Raw genomic sequence first — 22,319 nt, forward strand, 5'->3', positions numbered from 1 at the left:
ATGAAAATTGTGAGCTTTTCTAAGTTAGTTTTTCTTCCGGTAGTTTAACTTCCGGTCCCCCCCCTATCCAATCAGAACCTTCCCAACCCCCAAAGACCTTAAGAGGAATTCGATAAAGCCGATCAAATGTGTTTTCCATGTAAACCTCAATTCGGAATTACTATTTCCATGTAAACTCTAAGGAAAATAGTTTAATTTGGAATTATTTAATTGGGAATAATGAATTCCAAATTAAAAAAAATCATGAAACGGTGGCCACTCATGAGTTGACGAACCTTCCTGCGACTCATTCAATCCCTTTGACCTTGAGCTCGTCCCTGAGCCGGCGGAGGTAATCCGGGTCTGGGTATCCGTAGCTGGAGAGAGCAGGAGGAATCATCACCTTCATGCACACTCTTTCATTACTCAGGAACTCATTTGTGATTATTCTTGATTCCTTACTGTGAGGGTCCTCCGTGTGTGGAGGTCTTGTGGTGAATATCGTTCCAGGTGACCATGTTGTTCCTGCCGCTGGTGGTGGAGCGGCCGATGGTGAAGACGAGCCTCTGGTCAAACGCTCGCCTCAGCAGCCTCAGGACGGCGTTGCCCTCGGCGTTGTCTGGCAGGTAGGCTGTCCGGGACACGCCCTCGAACGGCTGGCCGGGGCTGGGATGTTCCTCCTGCCCACGGAAAACCTTTACTTCACTCTCGTTATCATTAGGCCTGCAACCATTCGTCCACGTTGTTGACAAAAATCCATAATCAAAATTGTCGACGATGAATTCCACTGTCGACAATTGTCGCCAGACGTGTTTTTCCAATGGAGTGAGGCGTCTCACTTCAATACAATCTCTGTCGAGAGTCGAGCATGCACGATAGCGTCTCAGCAGCTGCGGGTAATACAACTTCAAAAGTTTGGGACCATTTTAGCCTGGATACAGCGAATAAAAAGGTGACTTGCAACGTTTGTAAAGCCGACCTTGCTTATCACGGGAGAACGTCGGTAATGCATTTGAAGAGAAAGCACGTCGGAGTGTTGAACGAAACGGACTCGCCTTGGTAAGATATTAAGCCTATTTTCGTTTCGTTATTTATTAGTGTTATTTCAGCCACTCACAGCTACTCTCATTGGTAAAACCTCAATCACATAATTGATGCAGCGCGAAAGGCGAAACAGCTTGTGCGATGATGACAATGATGGATTTGCATGGATTTGCATATCTCAAAGAGATAAGGAAAACTATTGTGCAAAAAAACTAAAACAAAAAAAAAATCACACATACAAGGAGAAAAGAGCGCTGAAAGTTCACGACTGCGTTGCTACCAAGCGAACCAATCACAGCCCTCTCCGTCTGCATTTGGTCTGCGTCGCCTCGACGCGTAGTTACAATTTTTGGGAGGTGCAGGTCAGTAATGGCGTAGGTTACGCGTCCACGCGTCCACGCGTAACCTACGGCGTAGGCACGCCGTCGTTTTGACGCAGAACCATAACTCAGCCTTAACACACACGTTGCGGGAGGTAATGGTCAGAAATTCCGAAGGATGAAGAAAACAGTCCCACGCAGCGCAGGGCTCTAGTACCATCTTTCTTGTGTTTATTATCATTTGCCACATAAAGCAACCTCATACTAAATCTAAAAAAAATTAAAAAATTACTAATTATCCGATTAGTCGACAAATCGTTTCAATAGTCGACTATTAAAATAGTCGTTAGTTGCAGCCCTAGTTATCATAGTCCCCTCCTCCGCCCGCCCCCGGACCCTCGACCTCACCCTCACCTTCTGAATGCCGCTGGGGATGTGGTAATGGATGACTATGGTTTTCCACTTCTCGTATCCGGGTAGAGGTGAAGACGCTAGGCGGACGTCCATGGTGCCCCCGTGGGGCTGCGTCCCCCTCAGCGTGCCGTACACCTCTCCACAGATGGGACACACGGGCTTGTAGTCGAAGGCGGTTCTCAGGCAGTCCCTGCAGAAGGAATGTGTGCACCGCAGCGTCTTCTTGTCTCGGGCTTGTATTGGCTCCATACAGATGGGACACGACTCGTTATCAGGCTGCTGCTCTGGCTGTGCTGCAGGACCCGGCAGGTCTCTGCTCGGTACCACTGCGGGCCGAGGGCTTTTGGTTGAACTGGACTTCTGGGAAAGAAGCTGCTTGAGTTGAGCGACGTGTGCGAACGGCCCTGTGACGGTGGCACCACCTCCTGGGGGATACTGAACGAGGAGGAGGGGGAACCTGCTGCTCAGGTCCGGGAGCCCCCCGGTCCTCAGACGGAGGACCTGCAGGTCCGACGCAGTTCTCTGGTAGAAGGTGATGAATCTCTGTCTCACAAACGCAGGGGGAGATGAAGATCCCCGCGGGGGTCTGAAGGTCACCCGGACCGTGCCGGGGGCCCCGGGGGCTCCGGGGGCTCCGGCCTGCACCGCGCCGGCGTCTGGCGGCAGCTCCTCCAGAACACAGTCGCCCTGGATCCGCTGGAGTTTATCTGCACATTTCTTCTGGATGTAGTCCAGAACCAGCCTGGACACGGTCAGGGGCTGGACGGGGGCCGGGGCGCGCTGACTCGGCGGGAGCACGGGGGACGGGGGGCGAGGGTCTGCTGCCAAAACCTTCTCCACCAGCTTGTCCAGCTCCTCAAACGTCCCCGGCACGATGAAGACGGAGCCTCTCCTCTCATGGCGGGAGGTGCAGAGCCTCGCTATCCGCTCAGGGCCTCCGTGTTCACGTGCATGGATGATCAGAGTGATGTCTGTGAGGAACTGCAGCAGAACAAACACACAGCATTTCATACATCCAGATAATTAGAAAATAAACTTAATACCCACTCTTTTAATTATCTTTTTTTAAATATAAAAACAATAAAATCCTCGGAGTGTAGTGGGTGTTACAATCAGGCTGGGTTTTTGGATACATTCCTTACAAATATTAATAAAGACTAGAGTAATCTTTCTTTTACCATTAATCAGCTGAGATTTCCATGCATTTAAATACAGTTCTTCTTCTTCTTCTTCTTCTTCTTCTTCTTCTTCTTCTTCTTCTTCTTCTTCTTCTTCTTCTTCTTCTTCTTCTTCTTCTTCTTCTTCTTCTTCTTCTTCTTCTTCTTCTTCTTCTTCCTTTTATCAGGTAAACTTTTTCTTATTTTACCTGTTTACTGAGAGGAATTTCTCCTGAATTGGTTTTGTATCATATTGTTTTTTCTGTTTCCTCAATTTTTTCACTGCTTTAATTCCCAGCTGCAATGTTAAGTACTTATAACACTTTATTGTTGCTATTGTTATTACTTTGTTATACCCAGTTTCTACTCATTTATCGACTAACCTACTCCACACTTTCGACACTTGAGTCTTGCTGCTTTCCTTTATTCAGAAACCTTCCCTTTGACATCGTTTATAAACTGTACTCTAGGCATTATTAATATAAACACCAAGACTCTCCCGTTTCACTTGCAGCTGCTCTCAGAAGTTACCGCGGGTTTCTACGTTAATACCGGACACTTACCGCCATCTGAAGAGACCTCCTGCTTCTGTTTTTGCTTTATAACCGCGTTTATAAGAGAAAAACAGCGAACATCTCTCCCCTCGAAGAGAGTTTAGTTTCACTTTAGTTTCACTTTCGCGGCTCGCCTTCAGTTTTCATGACCTGTCCTCCGGCGCCCCCTGGCGGCGGGACGGAGAACTGCAGGCGGACTGGGATGGAGGGACGGATAGATCTATGGACGGATGGAGGGATGATCGAGTTGTAAAACAAAATCAGGAGGGATGGTGGATTTTATCATGTGGGGACAGATAATTTGTGCTGATTACAAATAATATAATATATTACAAATAATAGCAGTGACCAAAACACCTGCAGAAATACTGCAGGAATGACATAGCAGCAGTTAAATGCAGCCTTCTGTAAGCTTTAAATATCCACTGGACTTACATCAAATACATAAAAACACAACAATAAAAAACACTTTTCTGAACTTATCAATATGACTCTGTCCTTCACAGGATAAGTAAAATGGATCACTGCAAAAACTCACAATCTTAACAAGAATATTTGTCTTATTTCTAGTTAAAATGTATCATTTTAGTAAAAGAATCTCATTACACTTAAAACAAAACTCATCACTGGAAAAAACAACAATTTTCACCTGTTTCAAGTAGATTTTCACTTGAAATAAGTAGGAAAATCTGCCAGTGGGACAAGATTTATCTTCTCATTACAAACAAAAAAATCTTGTCCCACTGGCAGATTTTCCTACTTATTTCAATTGAAAATTTACTTGAAACAGGTGAAAATTGTCAAATAAGTTATTTTTCTTGTGTGTGTGTGTGTGTGTGTGTGTGTGTGTGTGTGTGTGTGTGTGTGTGTGTGTGTAATAAATCCACCTGAAGTGTATCTATAGTGGGGGAGAGGGGGGAGCAACCCCGCCAACCGCGAGACCAGAGGCCGACACGGAAGAACCCGGAACCCATCCCGGCCCCCACGGCGCGGGAAGAAGCAGCCAGGGATCCCGCGGCGGCGGACCGCGACCCAGGCAATCCCCGGCCACCCGGTCCGGGCCGGACACGCGGCCAGGAGGCCCCCACCCTTCAGGCCAACGACCCCCACCCGGCAGGGGGCCAGCCTGCCCGGAGAGACAGAGCCGCCCCGGCCGCCGACGCGGGCAGGCGCACCCGTCCCCCACGAAAGTGGCCCTCCAAGACCAGAGGGGCGCCCCGCCGCAGAGGCAGCGGGGGGGACCGGAGCCGGGCCCGGAGAGAGGGAACCCCCACAACAAGGCGACACCCGCGCAGGCCCGACAACGGAGGGCCCCAGACCCAGGCCTCCCATTCATTCATCCATTCACCTATCCGATACCTATACTAATAATAAGATATACTATACATAATAATAATACTAACAATAACACTAATAATAATACTACTAATAATACTAATAATAATACTACTAATAATAATAATAATAATAATAATAACCATCTTTGTATAATATAATATTGATAAATTATTAAGTTTTGATGTCCTGCCAATGGAGGCTCAAATCCTCCATGGCAGGACCCTTCCATACCGCATTCTCACCGACACAGACACACAATCACGCACCGTTTCCCCCTCCCCGGGGGGGTCCAGCACCGCCAGAAGGCACCCCAGGCTGCACGGCGAGCCCCGCCGGGCCCGGGTATCCCGACCCACCTATCCCAGGCCGGTGAGGGAACGCGGGTGATGTGGGACCCCCTCCCGCCCCTGGTGTTGAGTGCATGTGATTAATGCCATAAAAACAGGGAGGGGGAGGGCCAAGTATCGATTTGACACCGACCCCCCCCCTCCCGAACTACGTGATGACTATGTGATGACTCTAAATGTTGAAATAGCAGTAAAACCACATTCATTGATGAAATGACATAAGGGATGGAAAGGGGGGATGGCAGTTTTACAGGGGGGATGATTTGGACCATTTTTATTTCAGGGGGGATGCCAGCCCCCCTCATCCCCCCTCAACTCCAGTACTGCTTATAGTCTAGGAACAATTAGGGTTGCCACCTTTCAGAAATAGAAATAAGGGACGCCCAGATTTCAGCAGCGCAGGCGCCAAAAAAAAGGGACATCCCCAAAACATCTAAACTGCATAGAAATGTATTTATTTTATATTAAAACATTAAATGCTTTGATTTAAAGTCTAAAGTGCTTTAATAGCATTGAACCTGCATGACTGTACAGACAGACAACCATACTAGCAACTTAGATAGATGCTCCTATGTTATGTATGTCCACATCAGCCCAGATGTAGCATATAGATACAGGTGAAGAATATGGTATAAAAGTTCATTTATTTCAATAATTCAATTTAAAAAGTGAAACTAATACATGTATATTACATAGTCTCATTACATGCAAAGCAAGATATGTTAAACCTTTATTTGTTACAATTTTGATGACTGAATTGTTAATTGATTTCATAAAATATTCAAATTTTTTTAGATTTTTTATTTGGGGTTTTCATAAACTGTGAGTCATAATCATCAACATTATAATAAATAAAGGCTTGAAATATCTCACTTTGCAAGTAGTGGGGAAATAATATATTTGTTTCACCTTTAGTTGAATTTACTACGAATGAAGTTTTGAAATATATTCACATTTTCCGACCTTCACCTGTATATTATGACATCAATAAATAAGAGCATAATATATGTCCGTATTGGTTCAATACGGAATGCAACTTTTAATTCCCAATTACGTAAAGATTCTGTATTTTAAGGGACGGGTGGCAACCCTGGGAACAACGGCCCTCAGATTTGATCCCCCTACCCGAGGAAGAACCAACCACAACAATGATATTTATTATCTTTATCTTTCAAAATGTGTTGCAAAATATGCCAGAGGAACCTGACATTTGACTCTGCAGGGGTAGGCAACCTATGGCACGTGTGTTTGTAAAAATGCGTGGGAACTCACCATTTTTCTCAAAAACTGTATGACTTTTTTGGCAAAATTTTATGATTTTTTTCCCACAAAGGTTTGCAACTTTTTCCATTAAATTCTATAACTTTTTCCTGGTTCCAGAAATGTTATGACTTTTTTTTTTCAATAAATTGTATGACTTGTCATTGGGTATTCTGAATATTGGGATTTTCTGTAATGCAATTACAAAAATAAAAATGTTATATATTCTGGATTCATTACAAATCAACTGAAATATTGCAAGCCTTTTATTATTTTAATATTGCTGATCTGCTGGATATAAATGCAGAAATAACAACGTAGGCTCCAGTGGAATATTCATAAAGGACAGGATAAACAGAAGTTTTTAATTTTGTCACATTCCCAGATACAGTGCACAAATGTTCCCTGAACCTCATTGCATTTGTAACAATTGTCAGGTATATTACTGTTATTTTTATTTAATTTGACAGGAGTTGTATATGTCTGCATTAACCAATAATATTGGAGTAGCTTTAGATTTGTATTTGCTGAGATTTTTCACGTATTATTTTCCAGTCATGTTCTGAAATGTCCTCTTTTAAGACCGCCCTCCATGTAAAAAAACACATATTTTAGTGCCAACTTTTTCTTTTGTTTTCTGCATAGGACTACTCACATTTAAGAGACATATTTGCTTCAAAAGGACTCATGTCCGGAATGTTCTTCTGTTCGTATTTAGTGCATTGCACAGGAATAGGTCAAAGTAAAAGTTTGTTTTTGGAAAAGAGGACAACATGTTTTAGAAAATCAAGATTTCCTGCTGCGGCATTATGTTGATATGAAGGTGAAACATGTAACAAAGACAAGCACACGTTTGATTGAACTGTTTACAAAAGCTTATCAGTCAGAAAATATGGATAGAACTGTTTCATACTTGTATAAGGGTCTGTTGAATCTGAAAACAAACTCAACTTCATACATTCAAATAAAATGGGAGAAGGAAGGAGGGATAACTATATCGGAGGAAGAATGGACTATTAAATAGAGGTATCAATGGACCTGTACCAGCTCACAGAAGTGGAGGGAGTTTGATGGAAAAGTCTGATAAGGTATTTTATTCCACCCTCCCAGAAGTCTCATTATGATAATAACTCCTCTGTCTGAAGTCCAATTGAATGCTACTTATATTTACCCAAAATGCATCATAAGGCTTCAAGATGGTATGATATGTGTCCCTGGACAAATAATAATGGTTGTAGTAATCTCAAGAAGGTATGGGAGAAGGATCTGTCTTGTACACTGGATGAAAAAACATGGGGAGGGATTCTTTCCAACACCGAAGAATACATAAGAGAAGCTAGAGGCAAATTTATTCAGTATAAGTTAATCCATAGATATTATTTTACACCCTCAATACTTAACAGAATGGGACTAATTGATAATGATGTATGCTGGAAGTGTGGGGTAGAAAGGGGCACTTTTATGCATGCATTATGGGAATGCTCTAAGATCCTCCCCTTATGGGAAAAAGTGATAGAATGTATCAGTAAATCATTAAATTGTGAACTTCCCAGATCACCAAGACTATGCCTCCTTGGAGACAGAACGGTGGTACCTTTGTTGGACAAATATTGTTTTAGAATATTAAAAACTGGCCTCATAACATGTGCACGGACTATTCTGAGGTGTTGGAAGGAACCACAAGCCCCCACACTGAGTATGTCGAAAACACAGATGATGGAGACAGTGGCGTGTGAGAAGATGCTGGGAAGATTAAACTGTGAAAATGATATGGTAAAAGAAAAATGGAATATTTTTGGTAGACAGATGTGTTAATTTGACTTACTTACCTGTCTGTCTTAATTTTAGTTCATTTATTTTTAGATTTTTCAAATTTACTTTTTTTTTTTTTTTTCTCTATTAATATAATTTGTTTTGTTTTTTTTGCTATTTTTGGCCTCCATGATGTCTGTGGTGTTTGATGTTCGTTTTGTGTGTTGCAATAATGAATAAAAACTTTGAATTACCGTATTTTCGCGACCATATGGCGCACTGTGTGGAAAGGCGCACCCTCAGTTTTGTGTGTCATTTTTGGTTTTAAAACACACATATGGCGCACCGACCCAAAAGGCGCCGTCTACGGAGACGGAGCTGCACACACACGTGTTGCAAAACACACACACGCTAAAAATAGAGCGGAAGCAAAACTTAGTTTGATATTTTATTTCACTTTTCACATCAATCAAACCCTTCAAAGGTTCATATTCTGTTTCTGCATTAAAGAATTAAAAAAAAAACACCGGGGCGCTGCACATAAACCTGTCTCAGCCACTGATCATCTCCTCATCCATCCAGCCCTTTTCATTTCACTCTGGCTGTAAAAGTCTGTTTAGGCAACGCTTTTCTTTTAAAAATCACCATAGCCGCAGTTTCTGTCCATCAGCGTGGCAGGCAAGCACAAGATTAAATAAACTTTTCATACCCCGTTGTGCTGCGGATCCCGACCGCGCTGGACCGGGTCCGCTCCCCGTCTGCTCCCTCGTGCTGGACCGGGTCCCGGTCCGCCCGGGGGGGGGCGGACCGGGAGCGGAGGAGGACCAGCGCGGGGGGGGGGGGCCCGCGCTGGTCCTCCTCCGCTCCCCCGCGCTGGACCCGCGTCCCGGATCCCGGTCCGCTCCCCGTCTGCTCCCTCGCGCTGGACCGGGTCCCGGGTCCCGGTCCGCCCCCCCCGCGCTGGTCCCGCGGCGGTCCCGGTCCTCTCCCTCGCGCTGGACCGGGTCCCGGGTCCCGGTCCGCCCCCCCCGCGCTGGTCCCGCGGCGGTCCCGCGTCCCGGGACCCTCGCGCTGGACCCGCTCACACACACGCGCTGTCGGGGAGCCGGTACCGGGTTGTATCCGGAGCTCCGCTCCGGTAATTCAGCTGCGCCAGTCCGAATTTCCAGACCTGGAATCAGCTTCTTGATCATCATCCCTTCATCCAGACACCCCTTTTCATTCGTCCTTATAATGACTCTGGCTGGAAACGTCTTATGCAAAGTTTTTCTTTTAAAAATCCCCATACAGTTTCTGTCCATCAGCTGCGCCAGGCCAGCGCCACATACATGAGAATGTGTGTGTTTCGCTCCGCGAACACACACACCCGCGCATGTCGGGATCCGGTACCGGGTTTGTAACCGACAGATTTGGCTGCAAATCTCGGAGAGGGAAGCTGATCCGACCTGACGCGTACCCCAGAAATCTCTGCTCTTAAAGCGGGCAGGAACCAGGTCATCGGACCCGCTTTGGGAACCAGGAAGTCTGGCTGCAGCAGCGCCCATCACCGCGGCTTTAACCGGGGAAAGTGACCGGTTCTGACCGGCCGGGACCGGAGGAGCCGGCCTGCACTGGTAGTAGGGGCTCCCGGGGAAAGACCACCGGCATTTCAGCCGGATTTGCCGCGGGGAACCGGCGATCGGACCCCGCAAACCCACGGCAGGTGCATGCTCGGTTCCCGACATGCAAAACACACGCTGCAGAACAAGTGTGCTTATTTAAAAATATAGCGGAGCAAAACTTAGTTTGATTGTATTTTATTTCACTTTACACATCAAGCAAATACTTAAAAGTTTTAATCATCTGTTTCGCATTAATCAGCTCAGTGGATGGTCTCATTCAGCTTCACCCGCCCCCTTCTCTTTTTACCGTTCTCATGGTGGCCGGCCTGACATTACCGTAATTTAGGTAATAGACACGGCGCACCGTTTCTTAAGGCGCACGGCACATTTAAAAAAAAAAAAAAAATGTGCGCCTTATGGTCGCAAAAATACGGTACAAAAAAAATAACTCCTCTGTCTGCTGGAGAAACTTTAGGAATCAAAATGCAAATCATTCCCATGTTTTCTGGGACTGTCCTGTCATAAATAATCACTGGAAAGAGATACACAAAGCCCTACAAGATATCTACAAATGTGAAACACTCCTCAAGAGTAAGACCATGTTTTTTGGACACAAACCTCAGGACTGGCCAAAAAGAGATAAACATTTAATGAATGCTAGTGGCCTGTAAAAAGACTATTACAAGGAAATGTTTATCACAGGAGAGCCCAACTTTAAAAGTATGGATAGAAATTACAATGGACATTTATAAAATGGAGAAGATAACAGCATTTATTAATCATAAATTGGAGAAATTCACCTGATACTGGGAAAACTGGGAAAACTGCGTCAACTACGTCACGCTCCAGAGGCCTGATTTTATTTTCTCAAGTCAATGACCGTGTTATGTTGAAAAGATCACTCCCCACTTGTACATAGTACACTGTAAAACCTAACAGTACATCTTAATAACAGAAGTAAGTTGAAATAACTTAAACTTTGGAAAAAGTTGTGGTCACTCATTGCCATCAGTTAAGATAACTCAAAAATTAATTGAATAAATGTTTGAAGCTGGTATAAGATGTCTGTGTTTGTACTGTGATGAAGCAGCTTGGCCCCCTGCAGGGGCAGGTTGCCCAGTCCTACCTCCTGCAGGGCTTTGAACTAGGACCCAACACCTTTGGGGTAGCTTCAGCTTCCGACCCCCCGTGCAGATCCCGACACCTCGGAAGTTGGTTCAAACAGACTTGAATCACGAAAGCACCCTATGGGGTGATTTGGAGGTCTGTGACAGTCATGCCAAATGTCTGATAATGACATTTGGCCCGATTCACATCCGACTGTAAATTACTTTTTGTCTCTCGCCTGATTCGTGTATTCCTGCATCTTGTTGTATAAGAATCTGATTACAACATCACTCGAGGTCAGCATTTCTACCAGACCTCTGGTCTGTGTAGACGTGCTCACCGCCGGCTCAATAAAACCTCATAAAAACCACAAAGCGGACTTCTGAACTGGTTTGATAAATTCCTCAACAATTTGGTGCTGTGACCCGGATGACAATAGACCTTCGATGGAAACTCCTGTTCCAGAACAACGGCGCAATCAGCGACTCTATCTAAAATTTTAGAGGTAAAGGGATCCACTTACAAAATCCCAAATTATTGTTGCTGAGTTGTTGTCGAAAGTCTGTGAATTGGAGTGCCGGAGAATGGTTGACGTCATCCTGAGATTTTAGGTAAGTCCGCTGTGTGGTTGTGAGGGTTATTTTTTATTATTTTGTGTTATTGGGAACGTTATTGTAGAGATGTTTTTAGGAACGCTGGCAATTTCATAACACTTGAATTTGATTGTGTTGTGAGAATGTTCTGCTTCTCCTGCCTTAAGAATCTGACTCGCTCTTCTAAAAAGGTTTAATATCTCTGGTAACATTAAGGAAATAATGGCCAGAATGCCATGTTGGTCTGAGTAGTCCAGTGGGACTTATAGCATATGCAGGACTTAAGGTCCAAAAAGAAGTGTTTGGAACACTGAGATACTTGTGGGAAACTGACATATATGTAGAAGAACTTTTATTTTATAAGTGGGGATGACACGCTCTCCCAAAATGGGATATATTTAATTTCTGCAAGAATCGACTCGCTCTTCTTTGCATCAACAGGAATGATTTATATGCTCAGGTAGACAGATAGTTGGAAAGTTTTTGGGAAGTTTTTCAGTTCTTTAAATACATGTATGGTAATCACGGTACCGATAGTTTTATTTGTTAGTTTTGTTTGTTACTTAGTTAGTATTAAATTGTTAAAATAACTAAAAAGCACTTCAAACTCCCTCAGATTTTTGGAGGGATGAAAGTAGACGCCGTAATGCAGAATCCCAAATAGCTTCGCTTACTGATCTAAATAAAAAGCTGATGGCTCTACTACAAGGATTTAAAAACACAACGCAGACAAAAATGAAATTAGAGAACCAGTTAAATGATAAAATCAAAACCTTTATCCGGTGAAACTGATTAAAGAATCAAATGACGATGACACTTCTGATGACGACTGGATTTTACAAATCCAAGATCTATTGCCTACAAAATTTGGAGATTGGAGATTTTAAATGAATAAACAAAATGGCTAGAGGAAACAGCTGTTAAACTAACTTTGCCACACGATTTGAAAAGTAAAGTACTTGATGCGCAAAGTACTTGATGCTTGTAGAATTCCCTTTAATCCCACAGCTGTTGCCAAAATCACACCGAGCAAGCTCAGACCTTTTACATTGCCTTAACAGTTCAAAGGGAAGTAGATGACAATCCCAGAGAACTTTATGCTAAAATAATGTTGACAGCAAAAGAGAATTGTGGTCTGTCACGAGATCAGATTGATGGATTCCCTCCAGGGTACATGCAAAAATATATTTGCTAATTGCCCTCAAACAAAGGGTAGGGCTGGATAACGCAAAAAAAGAATCTGAAATGTATGAAAATACTAATGTCTTTTTCAAAAGTGTTGTCTACACAGGTTGAGCGCTGAGAGGAGGTGGAGAGGAGCCAGCCAATGATCATTCACACCAATCCACATGTCACACACGTCTCAAACAAAGAAAATGAGAACGGCTCCCATTGTGGTGAGGCAAATCAGAGCATCCCAATTTACCTAATCTTATCCTGCCTATGGTACCTTCATAATTTAATTGCATGGAAATCTGTCTGTGACCCAACTATAACGTCTCTGAATGCATGTATAACTAATCTCTAACTAGAGGTGTCAAGTAACGAAGTACAAATACCTCATTACCTTACTTAAGTAGAACTTTTGGTTGTGTATGCTTCACTGGAGTAATTATTTTTCAGACGGTTTTTACTTTTACTCCTTACATTTTCACGCAATTATATTTACTTTTTACTCCTTACGTTTTAAAAAAACAGCCTTACTCTATTTCATTTCGGCCTTTAAAAAACTATCCAGTTAAATTGTGCCATCCGGATAGAGTGAATTTGGTTGTGGTTGGATGAGAAGTATAAACATATTTGGTTTGTACGTGTCTGGTCTCTGAAACACATGTTAATGCTCAATAATGCACATATATGGTTCTTTAATATATTTGCATTATACTAAGATGCATTCATTTTCAATGGCTTTTAGCCTTAATGGTTTTTCCCCGCTTATATTACTTTTACTTTTATACTTTAAGTACTTTTGAAACCAGTACTTTATACTTTTACTAGAAAAAAAAAAAAAAAATATATAATAATTTTTGAGTTGATACTTCAACTTCTACAGGAGTATTTTTGAACTCTAATATCTATACTTCTACCTGAGTAATGAATGTGAATACTTTTGACACCTCTGTCTTTAACACTCGTCCTGACTTTTCCTGTTTTCCTCACTGACGGCTCTGCTTATAAAAATGGAATACCATACGCAGGTTATACAATTTGTGATAATTCTTAATTGTTGAAAGCGCCCTCCTCCTCCAGCTCCACCCAAGTAGATGAAACTATATACTGATCAAAAGGTAAAACTGTTACAATCTATACAGATTCCAGAGATGCTTTTGGTTGTGTATATTGTATTTTATAGATTTTATATATTGTGGGCGAACCGAGCATTTTTATCATCCTCGGAGACACCCGTTAAATGTGGTTAATTGATTGGTGAACTGTTACAAGCCTGTCAACTACCTTCATCTATTGCTTTGTTAAATGTGAAGCCCACACCCAGTCCAACCCTGTTTTCACTAGGCAATGCTTCAGCTGACCATGCAGCAAAAGAAACTGCCAAATTTGGCTTACCTGTCTATGTAAAACTTTGCCCTTCTATACCCGCTAACGACCTGGTTTCTCCTAATGATGTAGCTCTCCTACAAGAAGACTACTGAGGTGAAGGAAAAACGGATTGTAGCATTCCCATGGTTGTAAAAATGTAAATAATTTGTGGGTCAGCAACGACGGCCGCGTTGTGAAACCCACATCCTTGTACGCGTAAATAGCATGCATGTCGCATAGCTGATCACAGTTAGCAATCACAGATGAGCAAAAGGGGGAATGTGTCAGATAGTGTTGAAAGACTGATAAGCTCCAAGATTTGCATCCTATAAAAATATTGCAAACATTATCAACACTTCCCCCCACCGTGACTTTTTTGAAGCTCTGCAAATAGACATTATGTGAGGGATATGAAATTATTCTTGTATGAAAATGTTCATGTATGAAAATGTTTTTGTATGTGCAGAGAATTTTAAACTGGACTTAAATGGATAATGTTGACACCTGTTAACACCCATTAGGAAGCACAAAACTCACGCCTCATGAAAGGATTATGGGTAGACCTATGACCATACAAAGCAATTCAGTTCTGTATATATGAAGAAGATGGACTTCCATGCCATGGATGAATCCATGATATCATTCTGTTGTACTTCTGCTGTTCAGTCAATCCACAGAAAAGTAAAAGCTGTCCAGTCTCTTCTTAGTGGCAAACCATGCCACAACCCGGAGACTGGGTTTGTGTCGGAGAGGGCCTCGTGGTCCAGGGCTCAGCACGTCCTGCACCACCGACACTCAAGGGTGGGGGGCGCTGGCCTGGTTCCACGCGTCCCACTGCGGGAGCATAGCTCCTCGACCATGCACCGGAGACCGGCCGATTCCTTCTTCTTTCTGTGGTAAAGGGAAAGCCCAGCTCCAACACCCAGGACCTCCACGACTGGTGGAGGAGCGGAGGAGCGGAGGAGCAGAGGAGCAGCACAGGCCCCGCAGACCCCCACAAGCGAGACAATTATGGTGTAGCATCGAGATGTGACTCCACATACTCTCCTTCTGAAGAACCGCTTGTTAAGCCTAAAACAAGCCAAAAACCACTGCCCGATTCCATTGAGGATTCGGCAAGGACCGCAACAGGGGGCATGCCGATGCTCTCACGGGAGATGGCTGCTCTAGGGATGATGGCCTTGCGGAATCGTGCTACATTGGACTACTTACTAGCTTCTCAAGGGGAACTTGTACTGTCATTAAAACTGAATGTTGTACATTTATACCCGCAATGCCACAGTCCAAGAAATAACGCATCACTTGAAAGACATTGCTAAAACGTTACATACAACTGTCGCAACTAGTTTTTTGATTGCTTTAAAGAACAGTTAGGACACGTTGGTTACTTGATATTTGAATTTGTTTTGTTGGCTTGTTGTTATTTGACTTCTGATCACATGTTTAAGGTTCACTTGCAAAATATGTATCACTACTCCACTGTAATTCAACAAAAAGAAAAAAAAAAAAAAAAAAAAAAAAAAATTGTGAATTGATGAAGCAGCTTGGCCCCCTGCAGGGGCAGGTTGCCCAGTCCTACCTCCTGCAGGGCTTTGAACTAGGACCCAACACCTTTGGGGTAGCTTCAGCTTCCGACCCCCCGTGCAGATCCCGACACCTCGGAAGTTGGTTCAAACAGACTTGAATCACGAAAGCACCCTATGGGGTGATTTGGAGGTCTGTGACAGTCATGCCAAATGTCTGATAATGACATTTGGCCCGATTGTGGTCAGCATTTCTACCAGACCTCTGGTCTGTGTAGACGTGCTCACCGCCGGCTCAATAAAACCTCATAAAAACCACAAAGCGGACTTCTGAACTGGTTTGATAAATTCCTCAACAATTGTGTTAAAGCAACTTAACGTTGAGTTATTTAAGTTATGACAACTAAAATAGTTTAAGGCAATCGGTTTCCTAAAATGAATTGAGGAGCTAGAAGTTGTGACCACTAGAATGTGATCATTTAATTTAGAGGAATAAAACTGAGTAACTTGAACTTAAGTGCTAACATTTATGTAAAGAAGATTCAATTAAGTTAGTCTGGCTTTATGCAAATTAATACAATCAACACTTTTTAAATAAGTCTGAAGGAAATACGACATATGAGTGTATAATACGTATTGGTTTTAATTTCAGTTTACTGAATGAAATGGTACTATCAAATTTATTTAACCAAGTTACCTTAACAATAAATATTTGAGTTACTTGAACCTCAATGGAATATTTTGTTGTTTGAGTTAATAAACTTAAATGGTTTTAGGCGATCGGTTTCCTCAAACAGTTTGAGTTCAACTAACTTATCAGGTTTTACAGTGTAGTTTTTTGGTGGTTTGTCTTTCTTTTCATTGTTTGGACATAAAACAAAAACATTATTCCGACATTTAGGACGGACAACAGATGTAAGATGTATGAATACATGATGTGAATGTCTAATGCTGAATGTCAATGAAAAGAAGGGCAAAAGAGGACAAACTCTCCCAGCAGAGCTGAAGATTCCGAGCGGCCCTGAAGGCGTCCCGGTGACACTGCAGTTCATATGTTTGACCAGCAGAGGTCGCCAGAGCTCCACGCAGGAGCTTTGCTGCTCGACCTTCAACGTGCCTGGAAATCCAAACACAAGGATTTGAATATTGTGCTACGATTTGAAACCCCAAAATGAAAACATCCACATCTGCCCATGAAGTCTGAGCACCATTATAACCATCAGTGTTTCAATATTTTACTGTTGGCTTTATCTCGAACAACAACAAATCACCATCCAATTAAAAGCGTCAAAATATATTAAAAAAAGCAAAACAATTTAACAGTCTCATCCAGAAATAAAGAACAGCAAAATAATGTGCTGGAGAGGGAACAGGAGGAAAAAGAACGCTTATTTTGTCCTGTCACTTCCTCACAATATCATATCATATGCCATAGAAAATATACAAAATAAAATTAAAATAAAATAAGAAAAGAAAGAAAAAACAAAATAAGAAAAAATAAATAAATACAACACAAACAATTAATAAATGAAGATCAAGGAATAATTAAACTAGCCTCCTACAATATCCTAAACTCTAAAATGTAATTTCCAGTCACTTCTTTGATGATCCATGAGCAGCCATGAATGCAGGTACATTTGTATCATATATATGATGTATCACATAAGGAACAGAATAATAATAAGAGAAATACATACAGAAGGTAAATTGAATTCTTTAGACATCCTTATTTTTATATTTGTCAAGAATTGTTTTCTTGTATGTGTTTTTAAACAGCATAGAGTTAGTGCTTCGTTTGATATTGATATTGACTACAGTTCTTTAGTTCTTTTTAAAGCCTCCACTGGTTTTTCTTTTTTATTACTCCAGATTACTATTTTACTACTTGCGGCTAATTGTGTTGCTTATAATCAATCACTTTTGAAAATATCAAATTGTGACGTGATTATGAAAGTTTGAATCTTTTACGACGGCCTGTGGAAGACCGTCATCAAAAGAGCATCAAACTAAATGGAGATAACTCACCTAAATGTTGCTGAGGAAAGTTTAACGTCTACTCGGGCTATTTGAGAAAAAGAGATGGAGAAAAAAGTCTTTTTGAAACAAAAAAACCCTCAAAATGTCGAACTTCATACAGTTTGACATTTTCAAGGGAATAAACGAGCACATTCCTAGATTGCCAAATCTGAAGCTCCACCCCAGATATGCACGAATGGTGCATATCTCCAAAATCAAAATCAAATCTTTTTTGTCTCCTGATAATCTCCACAAAGTTGTCCATGCTTTTATTCTGTCTGGCCTGGATTATTGTAACTCCCTTTACACCGGTATTTCTCACTCATCACTCCACCTCCTTCAGTCGGTACAGACCGCTGCTGCTCGTCTGATCTCTGCCTTAGAACATCTGAACACATCATTCCAGTTCTGTTGTCCCTTCACTGGCTTCCTGTTCAATATCACATTGATTTTAAATTCTATTGCTGACCTCTCAGGCCCTAAATAACCAAGCCCCTAGTTATTTTAAGGCACTTTTAACCCCCTACCTGCCAGGGCCTTCTGATCGTTCCCAAACTTTGGAACTCTTTACCTGCTGAAATCAGCTCAGCTAAATCCCCCACTGCTTTTAAATCTTTACTAAAAACATTCCTTTTAAGAAAAAGCTTTTATTGTGGTGTGAATATTGTTATTAATTTTAGACTTGGCTATTGCTGTTTTATGTTCTTATCCACTATGCACTGTATTTTTATCTTGATGTATTTTATTGTTCTTGGGAAGCACTTTGCAACTTGGTTAAGAAAGGCACTATATAAATAAAGTTTATTATTATTATTATTATTATTATTATTATTATTATTATTATTATTATTTAATTTTTTTGTATTTTTATTTTTATTTCAGTTTTTATTAAGTTTATTATTATTATCATTAATCTTATTGTTATTATCATTATTATCATTATTATTATTATTATACTACTACTACTACTAATAATAATAATAATAGTGATAATAATAATAATAATAACAATAATAATAATCATCATTATTATTATTATTATTATTGTTATTATATAATAATAATAATAATAATAATAATAATAATAATAATAATAATAATAATAATAATAATAATAATAATAATTATTATTATTATTATTATTATTATTATTATTATTATTACTCTATATCAAACGCTGATCTGGTAGCTATGGCCCCATGCCGCCACTCGGGGGCCCCATATATCTGCTCCCCCTGTACAGAGCAGGAAAGCACGTCCCTGTGTAATATATATATATATATATATATATATATATATATATATATAATATATATATATATATATATATGTATATATATGTGTGTATATATATGTGTATATATATATATATGTTTATATATATATATATATATATATATATATATATATATATATATATATATATATATATATATATATAGATATAGTCGCCAGTGCTGAAACAGGAAAAAGAGCCCAAACATAAAAGTCTGCTCTGGTTTTAGATGTGCAAATGAAACATTCAGGGACAAAGTGTCAGTTGATCAGCAGTGTTTTCTGCTGGACTGCCAGGACGGGGACGACGTCTTCTGAGCGGTCGTTATGGCAAACCGTTTTAACATGTAACGGCTAAGTTTGACTATCTGGAATTAACATTGCAGATATCTACAACTGCATTTTGACTAGTCAAAATTCTCATTCAAGATATCTGTAATTACATTTTGACTAGGCAGAATGGAAGTTAAAGATATCTCCAATTTGAGATATCTCTAATTAAAATTCATTTCAAGATATCTATAACTTGATTATAGATATCTCCAATTAAATTATGACTATCCGTAATTCCAGTTTGAGATATCTACAACTTCGTTCTGACTAATCAAAACTTAATTTAAGATATTTAAAAAGGACAATGTAGATATCTTGAACACATGAATGGCAAAAATGACGTCATTTGATATCTGAAATGACAACTGTGGATAGGAAGAATGTAATTGTAGATATCTGAAAATGCTCTTTTTGACTATAGGAAGAATGGAATTGGATATCTGCAACACATATCCAGTCTAGCTGTTGAATATTAAAACAGTTTGCCATAAACTGCATCGTTTTCAGGACCAAGAAACTGCACATTGGGTTTGTTACAAGAAAAGGAAACAACTCATCAAACACCAGGTGTGTTTATTGTCACACTTGGCAATAAACTTATTTCTGATTCTGATTCTGATTTTAAAACTTTTTTTTTAAAGAAATTACCAGAAGGTGTCTGTCGCATAGGAACAGTTTATTTTATTGTCATGTAGAAAGAATGTTGTAAAAGCTTCCACACGACCCGAGTGGCTCAACGCTGGTCACACGGAAAGATGGAGCAGGGACTTGGGATACGTTTGAGGAACTCTTCTGTTTCACGGTAAACTTGTTGAAACTAGTTTTGATTTTCAAGACTATTCCTGCATGAGTTACTGGTCTTGATTAATGCAATCCCACCTGACCCTCCTCCACCTGTCAGGGTTGGGAGCATGGATGTATTATATTAACCTGGATACCAGACAGGAAAATGGCCGCCGTTCATTTCCATGGAAGTTGCTCGCCTGGCGCATACGCTGAAATATTTCCTGACTTCCGGGTTTACTTCCGTGTTAACGGGCCCATAGAGCATGCGCAGTTGAGTCACCTCCCATGATGCTCTGGGGCCTCCCATCATGCCCCGGGGCAATGACGCGAATATTAATATAATATTTATTAATATAATATATTAATTAATGTATATTATTACATGTATAGTATTACATATATTATTAATTTATTACTATTATATAATTATATAATATCTATTAATATAAACATCCGTGGAATGCACGGACACGGCTGTGACGTCAGCCGTGACGTCACGCCCAGAAAGAGACTTTTCTTTGACTTTTCTGGCCGTTATAAAACATTTTTGACGGATATAAAGTCCATGACTTAAAAACATAGAATACAAAGATTAGTAATAGCCGGTGATTACAGCTGGAGGTTCCTGTGAACAGTTTTAGAGGCTTCTCTTTTACTATTGCGGTCTATGGGAAAAAAGCTTTCTGGGCCCCATGGGATTTTTTGTTGCAGTACCGCGGCTGGACACTGGGAAAAATCGGCGTGCCTGCTGAGCGCGAGATTCGGGGCCTTGTTGGGAGCCACTGGTCATGTGACCACCACTGAAATACTACTGCACTGAAACCCTCCTCCACCTCCACCTCCACCTAACCCACCTCCAACTAACCCACCTCCACCTGACCCTCCTCCACCTGACCCACCTCCACCTGACCCACCTCCACCTGACCCTCCTCCACCTGACCCACCTCCACCTGACCCTCCTCCACCTGACCCTCCTCCACCTGACCCTCCTCCTCCTCCACCTGACCCTCCTCCACCTGACCCACCTGACCCTCCTCCACCTGACCCTCCTCCACCTCCACCTGACCCTCCTCCACCTGACCCTCCTGACCCTCCTCCACCTGACCCTCCTCCACCTCCACCTGACCCTCCTCCACCTCCACCTGACCCTCCTCCACCTGACCCTCCTCCACCTGACCCTCCTCCACCTGACCCACCTCCACCTGACCCTCCTCCACCTGACCCTCCTCCACCTGATCCTCCTCCACCTGACCCTCCTCCACCTGACCCACCTGACCCTCCTCCACCTCCACCTGACCCTCCTCCACCTGACCCTCCTCCACCTGACCCTCCTCCACCTGATCCTCCTCCACCTCCACCTGATCCTCCACCACCTGACCCACCTCCACCTGACCCTCCTCCACCTGACCCTCCTCCACCTGACCCTCCACCACCTGACCCACCTCCACCTGACCCTCCTCCACCTGATCCTCCTCCACCTCCACCTGATCCTCCACCACCTGACCCACCTCCACCTGACCCTCCTCCACCTGACCCTCCTCCACCTGATCCTCCACCACCTGACCCACCTCCACCTGACCCTCCTCCACCTGACCCTCCTCCACCTGACCCTCCTCCACCTGACCCTCCACCACCTGACCCTCCTCCACCTGACCCTCCTCCACCTGACCCTCCTCCACCTGACCCTCCTCCACCTCCACCTGACCCTCCTCCACCTGATCCTCCTCCACCCCCACCTGACCCTCCTCCACCTGACCCTCCTCCACCTGACCCTCCTCCACCTGACCCTCCTCCTCCTCCACCTGACCCTCCTCCATCTCCACCTCCACCTGACCCTCCTCCACCCCCACCTGACCCCTCCTCCACCTGATCCTCCTCCACCTCCACCTGACCCACCTCCACCTGACCCTCCTCCACCTGACCCTCCTCCACCTGACCCTCCTCCACCTGACCCTCCTCCACCTCCACCTGACCCTCCTCCACCTGACCCTCCTCCACCTGACCCTCCTCCACCTCCACCTCCACCTCCACCTGACCCTCCTCCACCTCCACCTCCACCTCCACCTGACCCTCCTCCACCTGACCCTCCTCCACCTGACCCACCTCCACCTGACCCTCCTCCACCTGACCCACCTCCACCTGACCCTCCTCCACCTGACCCTCCTCCACCTCCAATTGACCCTCCTCCACCTCCACCTGACCTTCCTCCACCTCCACCTGACCCACCTCCACCTCCACCTGACCCTCCTCCACCTGACCCTCCTCCACCTCCACCTGACCCTCCTCCACCTGACCCTCCTCCACCTCCACCTGATCCTCCTCCACCTGACCCTCCTCCACCTGACCCTCCTCCACCTCCACCTGACCCTCCTCCACCTCCAC

General features: G+C 42.9%; 1 protein-coding gene across 1 annotated transcript in view; it reads right to left on the bottom strand.

Annotated features, from left to right (window-relative positions):
* Positions 1-228: 228 nt before the first annotated feature.
* Positions 229-22,319, bottom strand: part of si:dkey-3h3.3 (uncharacterized protein LOC100144568 homolog) — a 30,825-nt gene continuing 8,734 nt past the window's right edge. Inside the window, exons 2-4 of the mRNA XM_061730288.1 lie at positions 1,758-2,738; positions 442-659; positions 229-356 (exon numbers count right to left, since the gene is read on the bottom strand). Of these exons, the coding sequence (XP_061586272.1) occupies positions 287-356; positions 442-659; positions 1,758-2,738 (1,269 nt within the window). The 3' untranslated portion in view covers positions 229-286. The remainder of the gene's footprint in view (positions 357-441; positions 660-1,757; positions 2,739-22,319) is intronic.

Source organism: Cololabis saira, chromosome 9, assembly GCF_033807715.1.
Source record: "Cololabis saira isolate AMF1-May2022 chromosome 9, fColSai1.1, whole genome shotgun sequence".
Taxonomy (NCBI): Eukaryota; Metazoa; Chordata; class Actinopteri; order Beloniformes; family Belonidae; genus Cololabis; species Cololabis saira.